Genomic DNA, 6,916 nt, shown 5'->3' with positions numbered 1-6,916 from the left:
ACCAGGTGGCGTCACACTCCCCGCCCTGCTGAATGAGACGGGGTTATGCAAAGTAGAGGGCAGAGACAGAGCGAGGTGCATGATGGGAGGATGATTTCTGCGGAATTTCGGGGTTCGCGGGGGTCGGACGGTGCGGGACGGGAGCGGGAGGAGCGGGACGAGCTGAGGAAAAACTGCGGGAACGGGACGGGAAGGGGCGGGGGGCGGCTCGGGGGTGACCGCGAGGTGCGAGCGGGGCAGGCGGGGCTGGGTGCGGGGCGCGGGGAGGGCCCGGCATCGCTTCTCGGCCTTTTGGCTAAGATCAAGTGTAGTATCTGTTCTTATCAGTTTAATATCTGATACGTCCTCGATCAGAGGACTTCATATTAAACGGATTTTTGGGCTCGGGAGTTGGATCCGGAGCTTGCTCCCTCCGCTCCGCGCATCGTCCCGGTATTGCAGTGCCTCCGGGAACGGTGCACCCCTACCCGGGGACCTTGCAGGGTCAAAGACAGATCGCACCGGGGATCTTCTTCCAGAGCGGCCGTGCCGGGCAGCGGCGGGAGCTTTCGCCGGCAATAGGAAGGAAATGGCGGCCGGAGCGGAGCCGGGCCCGCGGGGTCTGTGGGATGAATTCGCTCCGCTTTGGGCAATTTGTGATCATTGAAGGCCCCCGGGAGGTTCGGCAATGAGCGGGACCGCGCGCGGAACACGGAGCAGAGAGGTCCGCGGTGACAGCGAGGAACGGCAGCGCGGCCGATGTCGCGACAGAGCCCCGAGCGAGGGCAGCCCGGGGGCAGCGCAGCGGTCCCAGCTCTGTCTTTGACCCCGGAAGGCCCCCGGGTAGGGGTGCACCGTTCCCGGAGGCGCTGCGTTACCGGCACAGCGAGCGCAGCCCCAGCCGCAGAGCGGGGCCCGGCACGGCCGCTCTGGAGGGAGAAGCCCCGGTGCGATCTGTCTTTGACCCTGGAAGGTCCCCGGGTAGGGGTGCACCGTTCCCGGAGGCACTGCAATACCGGGACGATGCGCGGAGCGGAGGGAGCAAGCTCCGGATCCAACTCCCGAGCCCAAAAATCCGTTTAATATGAAGTCCTCTGATCGAGGACGTATCAGATATTAAACTGATAAGAACAGATACTACACTTGATCTTAGCCAAAAGGCCGAGAAGCGATGCCGGGCCCTCCCCGCGCCCCGCACCCAGCCCCGCCTGCCCCGCTCGCACCTCGCGGTCACCCCCGAGCCGCCCCCCGCCCCTTCCCGTCCCGTTCCCGCAGTTTTTCCTCAGCTCGTCCCGCTCCTCCCTCTCCCGTCCCGCACCGTCCGACCCCCGCGAACCCCGAAATTCCGCAGAAATCATCCTCCCATCATGCACCTCGCTCTGTCTCTGCCCTCTACTTTGCATAACCCCGCCTCTCATTCAGCCAGCGCGGGAAGTTTCAGGCGCCGCAGCGGAGCCTTGGGAGAATTGGGGAAAATTCGCGATTTTTGGATTCCTGCCTGCCCCTGGTGCGACCTGCGGGGATGAGGGGGGGGCGGGTCCTGGGGGATCCCTCCAGGGGCGATGGTGGGAGCTGGGGAGGCACCTGAGGGCACCTGGGGGCACCTGAGGGCACCCGGGATCCTTTTCTATCCTATTTCACGTTCCCAGTTCCCTCAGTTCCATCCCAGTTTGTCCCCAGTCCCTCCTTAACAAGCCCCAAGCCCTTGCCAGGAAATACCTGGGATAGCGGGGAAAAAAGGAGTTGAAATAAAGGCAAAAAACCTTCCTTCCATAATTGTCTGTTTTAAATGGAGAGGAAAACCTTCACCGGCGGTTCTCAAGAGTTCCAATCTCGCCTTTCTCATTATTTTGCCTGCTCTAATTAACGGGAATCCGCCACTTCCCTTCATTGTTGCTTTAAAGATCACAAACGTGCGAGGTTTGGCTGTGACCGAGGCTGTCCCGGAGCCTCCCGGGCCTTCCCCGCCGCCTCCACCGGGGCCGCGATCGCTCCCTGAGGGAAGCGGCCGCCATGAGAGGAGAGGGGCGGGGGCATACTCAAAACCACGCCCCTTGTGGGCGGGGGCTTCTCCCTCCCGGAAGCGGCGCTGCCCCGGAAGCGGCGCGGGAGCTGCCCCGGAAGTGGCGGGCGCTGCCCCGGAAGCGGCGCGGGGCGGGCAGGGCGGCGATGGCGGCGGAGGAGCCTCAGCAGCCGCAGCCGGAGCCGCTCGGCGGCAGCGATGCCGACGGTACCGATGGAGTCCCCTGACACATCCCAAGCCCGCGATCCTCGGGATGGGATCCCCCGCTTCTCCCACGCGCCGCGGCTCCGCTCTTCCCGGGAGGGCCTCGATCCCCTCGGCAGCCCCGGGACCGTCCCCGCTTTCCTGAACCCACCGCCCAAAATCCCCAAAACCACCGCGATCCCTCCCCGCTCTTCCCGGTCTCCTCCCCCAGCACCTTCTCGGGTTGACCCCCGAGCCCCCGGACCCTCCCGGTGGGGCCGAGGAGCCGCTCGGGACCCCCCCGGGACCTCCCCTTGACCCCCGGTGTCCCCCCAGGCGTGAACTGCCTGGCCTACGACGAGGCGATCATGGCGCAGCAGGACCGGATCCAGCAGGAGGTTGGGAATCCCCCGCCCCAAATCCCTCCCGGGTTCGCCCCTCGGGGCTCCCCGAGCTCCCCCCCCGACCCCCGCGGGGTCCCCAGGCCCGTGAGCCCCGGTTCGCCCCCTCCCCAGATCGCGGTGCAGAACCCGCTGGTGTCGGAGCGCCTGGAGCTGTCCGAGCTCTACAAGGAGTACGCGGAGGATGACCACGTGTACCAGGAGAAGATCAAGGTGCGGCACTGGGGGGCACTGGGATGGACTGGGAGGTACTGGGGTAGACTAAGGGGGCACTGAGACGGACTGGGGGGGCACTGGGGTGGACTAAGGGGGCACTGGGATGGACTGGGGGGCACAGTGGGATGGACTGGGGGCACTGGGATGGACTGGGAGGTACTGGGTTGGATTGGGGGGCACTGGGAGATACTGGGAGGTACTGAGATAGACTTCGGGGCACTGGGATGGACTGGGGGGGACAGTGGGATGGACTGGGGGCACTGGGATGGACTGGGAGGCACCGGGACACTGGGCTGGGGTTGGCTGTAGCTGGGCTGTCCTGGCTGTCCCCCTGTCCCTTGGGGCATCCCCAGGGCTGTCTTCGTGCCCCCACGGTGTCCCCACAGTGTCCCACGGTGTCCCCTGGTGCCCCCACGGTGTCCCCTGGTGTCCCCACGGTGTCCCCACGGTGTCTCTGGTGTCCCACGGTGTCCCCTGGTGCCCCCACGGTGTCCCCTGGTGCCCCCACGGTGTCTCTGGTGCCCCCACGGTGTCTCTGGTGTCCCACGGTGTCCCCTGGTGCCCCCACGGTGTCTCTGGTGTCCCCTGGTGTCCCCACGGTGTCCCCTGTCCCCCAGGACCTGCTGCAGAAATATTCCTACATCCGTAAGACGCGGCCGGACGGGAATTGTTTCTACCGCGCCTTCGGCTTCGCGCACCTGGAGGCGCTGCTGGAGGACGGGCAGGAGCTGCAGCGGTGCGGCCCCAAAAACAGCCCTGAGAGCCCCCAAAACACCCCGAGAACCCCAAAAACACCCCCTGAGAGCTCCAGAACAGCCCTGAGAGCCCCCAAAACACCCTGAGGACCCCAAAAACACCCCTGAGAGCCCTAAAAACACCCCCTGAGAGCTCCAAAACAGCCCTGAGAGCCCCCAAAACACCCCGAGAACCCCAAAAACACCCCCTGAGAGCTCCAGAACAGCCCTGAGAGCTCCAAAAATACCCCGAGAACCCCAAAAAACACCCCCTGAGAGCCCCAAAACACACCCTGAGATCCCCAAAAACAGCCCAAGACCCCACAAAACGCACCCTGAGAGCTCCAAAAATACACCCTGAGAACCCAAAAATACCCCAGGACCCAAAAAAAACCGTCCCTGAAAGCCCCAGAAACACCCCAGGACCCCAAACCAGCCCAAGACCCCCTCCAAAAAAAATCTCCCTGGGGACCCCAAAAACAGTCCCTGATACCCCAAAAAACACCCCCAGACACCCCTCAAACATCCAGAGTGTCCCCTCAAAACACTCAGAGACCCCCAAACACTCAGAGATGTCCAAAACACCCCCCGAGAACTCCCAAAACCCCTGAAACCCCCCCCACAATCACCCAGACAGCCCCAAAGACCCCCCCCAAATCACCTGGAAATCACCCCCTGAGCGCACCCCATGCCCCCCAGGTGTCTCTGAGCCCCCCAGGGATGTCGGGGTGTCCCTCTGGGTGCCCCTGAGCCCCCCCCCCCCCCCGGTGTCCCCCCAGGTTCAAGGAGGTGTCGGCACGGAGCAAGGAGGAGCTGGTGGCCCAGGGCTTCACCGAGTTCACCATCGAGGACTTCACAACACGGTGGGATCTGGGGTCTGGGGGACACAGGTGTGGGTGTGAGTGACACAGGTGTGTGTGTGTGACACAGGTGTGTGTGTGAGTGACACAGGTGTGTGTGAGTGACACAGGTGTGTGTGTGTGTGACACAGGTGTGTGTGTGTGACACAGGTGTGGGTGTGAGTGACACAGGTGGTGTGTGTGTGACACAGGTGTGTGTGTGTGACACAGGTGTGGGTGTGAGTGACACAGGTGTGTGTGACACAGGTGTGGGTGTGAGTGACACAGGTGTGTGTGTGACACAGGTGTGTGTGTGTGACACAGGTGTGGGTGTGAGTGACACAGGTGTGTGTGACACAGGTGTGGGTGTGAGTGACACAGGTGTGAGTGTGAGTGACACAGGTGTGTGTGAGTGACACAGGTGTGTGTGTGTGACACAGGTGTGGGTGTGAGTGACACAGGTGTGTGTGACACAGGTGTGGGTGTGAGTGACACAGGTGTGTGTGTGACACAGGTGTGTGTGTGTGACACAGGTGTGGGTGTTGAGTGACACAGGTGTGTGTGACACAGGTGTGGGTGTGAGTGACACAGGTGTGAGTGTGAGTGACACAGGTGTGTGTGAGTGACACAGGTGTGTGTGTGTGACACAGGTGTGGGTGTGAGTGACACAGGTGACACACACCTGACCCAGGTGTGTCCCCACAGCTGATGGAGCTGATCGAGCGCGTGGAGCGCCGGGTGCCGCTGCCGGAGCTGCTGGCGGCGTTTAACGAGCCGGCCACCTCGGATTACCTGGTGGTTTACCTGCGGCTGCTCACCTCGGGCTGCCTGCAGCGCCACCGGCGCTTCTTCGAGCAGTTCCTCGAGGGGGGCCGCAGCATCAAGGAGTTCTGCCAGCAGGTACGGGCACCTGGGGCACCTGTGGCACCACACCTGGGGCACCTGGCAGGTGCTGCCCCCCAAATCCCTGCCCAGCCCCTCAGCCCCTCCCCACATCCCTGGGAAGGTGCCACACGCCCACCTGCCCTGTCCTGCCCCTCACACAGCCCCGTCACACCTGGTGTCCCCTGTCCCCGCTGACCCCTGTCCCGTTGCTGTCCCCCCTCACATCCTGGTGATCTCTGTCCCTCTGTGTCCCCTCACTCTCTGGTGACCCCCTCCCCCTGTCCCCTGTCCCTCTGTCCCCTCTGTCCCCTCTGTCCCCTGTCCCTCTGTCCCCTGTCCCTCTGTCCCCTCTGTCCCCTCTGTCCCCCTGTCCCTCTGTCCCCCTGTCCCTCTGTCCCCTGTCCCTCTGTGTCCCCTGTCCCTCTGTCCCCTCTGTCCCTCTGTCCCCCTGCCCCCTGTCCCCCTGTCCCCCTGTCCCTCTGTCCCCTGTCCCCTGTCCCTCTGTCCCCCTGTCCCCTGTCCCCCTGTCCCTCTGTCCCCCTGTCCCCTCTGTCCCCCTGTCCCCCTGTCCCTGTCCCTCTGTCCTCTGTCCCCCTGTCCCTCTGTCCCCTGTCCCCCTGCCCCCTGTCCCCCTGCCCCCTGTCCCCTGTCCCTCTGTCCCCCTGTCCCTCTGTCCCCTGTCCCTCTGTCCCCCTGCCCCCTGTCCCCCTGCCCCCCGTCCCCCTCCCCCCAATGACCCCCTCCCCGTGCCGTGTCCGTGTGTCCGGCAGGAGGTGGAGCCCATGTGCAAGGAGAGTGACCACATCCACATCATCGCCCTGGCTCGGGCGCTGCACGTGTCCATCCTGGTGGAGTACATGGACCGGGGCGAGGGCGGTGCCACCAACCCGCACGTGTTCCCCGAGGGCTCCCAGCCCCGCGTCTGCCTCCTCTACCGCCCCGGCCACTACGACATCCTCTACAAGTGACCCGAACCCCCACCTCCCCCCAAAAAAAAAAACAAAAAAAAAACAACAAAAAAAAAAACAAAACAAAAAAAAAAAAATCCCAGCGCCAGGGGCTTCCCCAAACCCCCCCGGCCCCGCTACGGCTGCACCTTTCCCCCCACCCCAGACCTGTCCCAGTGCTCCCAATAAAGAAATGGCCCCGAGTGTTGAGCGTGTTTATTTGGGGAGGGGGGAGGAGGGGGTTTGGGCTCTGTGGGGGGCGGGGATGGGGAGCTTGGGGAGCAGGGGTGGGATTTGTGTTCTCTTCAGGGGCAGTTTAGGGTGGGGAGGGGGAGTTTGGGGGGCAGGGGTGGGATTTGGGTTCTCTTCAGGGGCAGTTTAGGGTGGGGAGGGGGAGTTTGGGGGGCAGGGGTGGGATTTGGGTTCTCTTTAGGGGCAGTTTAGGGTGGGGAGGGGGAGTTTGGGGGGCAGAGCTGAGATTTGGGTTCTCTTTAGGGGAAGTTTTGGGGTGGGGAGGGGGAGTTTGAGGCAGTTGAGGGGGTAGGAGGAGGTTGGGGCCCCTCCTCTTGGGGGAAATTGAGGGGTTGGGGACCCCCTCCTTTTGAGGCTGGGGGAAGGAAGTTTGGGACCCTTTGGGGGTCTCAGTGGTTTGGGGGACACTTGGGGTCCCCTCCCCTGCCTTGGGGGGAACTGGGGGGGGGGAATAAAT

The 6,916-nt window shown here is 63.8% G+C and overlaps 1 protein-coding gene and 2 non-coding genes across 3 annotated transcripts; 2 read left to right on the top strand and 1 right to left on the bottom strand.

Moving 5' to 3' along the window:
- Positions 1-275: 275 nt before the first annotated feature.
- On the top strand, positions 276-466 carry LOC134055703 (U2 spliceosomal RNA). The gene has a single exon (XR_009934098.1). It is a non-coding gene; the product is annotated as a U2 spliceosomal RNA (small nuclear RNA).
- A 495-nt stretch (positions 467-961) lies between these two features.
- Positions 962-1,152, bottom strand: LOC134055697 (U2 spliceosomal RNA). The gene has a single exon (XR_009934092.1). It is a non-coding gene; the product is annotated as a U2 spliceosomal RNA (small nuclear RNA).
- Positions 1,153-1,197: 45 nt separating this feature from the next.
- On the top strand, positions 1,198-6,403 carry OTUB1 (OTU deubiquitinase, ubiquitin aldehyde binding 1). Its single transcript, XM_062512089.1, is given in 9 exon segments — positions 1,198-1,486; positions 1,884-2,209; positions 2,522-2,583; positions 2,701-2,799; positions 3,420-3,538; positions 4,316-4,386; positions 4,389-4,399; positions 5,081-5,275; positions 6,031-6,403. Coding segments are annotated over 8 exon segments (972 nt in total). The 5' UTR covers positions 1,198-1,486; positions 1,884-1,992; the 3' UTR covers positions 6,229-6,403.
- Positions 6,404-6,916: the final 513 nt, after the last annotated feature.

Source organism: Cinclus cinclus, chromosome 33 (assembly GCF_963662255.1).
Source record: "Cinclus cinclus chromosome 33, bCinCin1.1, whole genome shotgun sequence".
Taxonomy (NCBI): Eukaryota; Metazoa; Chordata; class Aves; order Passeriformes; family Cinclidae; genus Cinclus; species Cinclus cinclus.
The sequence above is the reverse complement of the archived record's forward strand: the minus strand, read 5'-3'. Positions and strand labels throughout refer to the sequence as shown.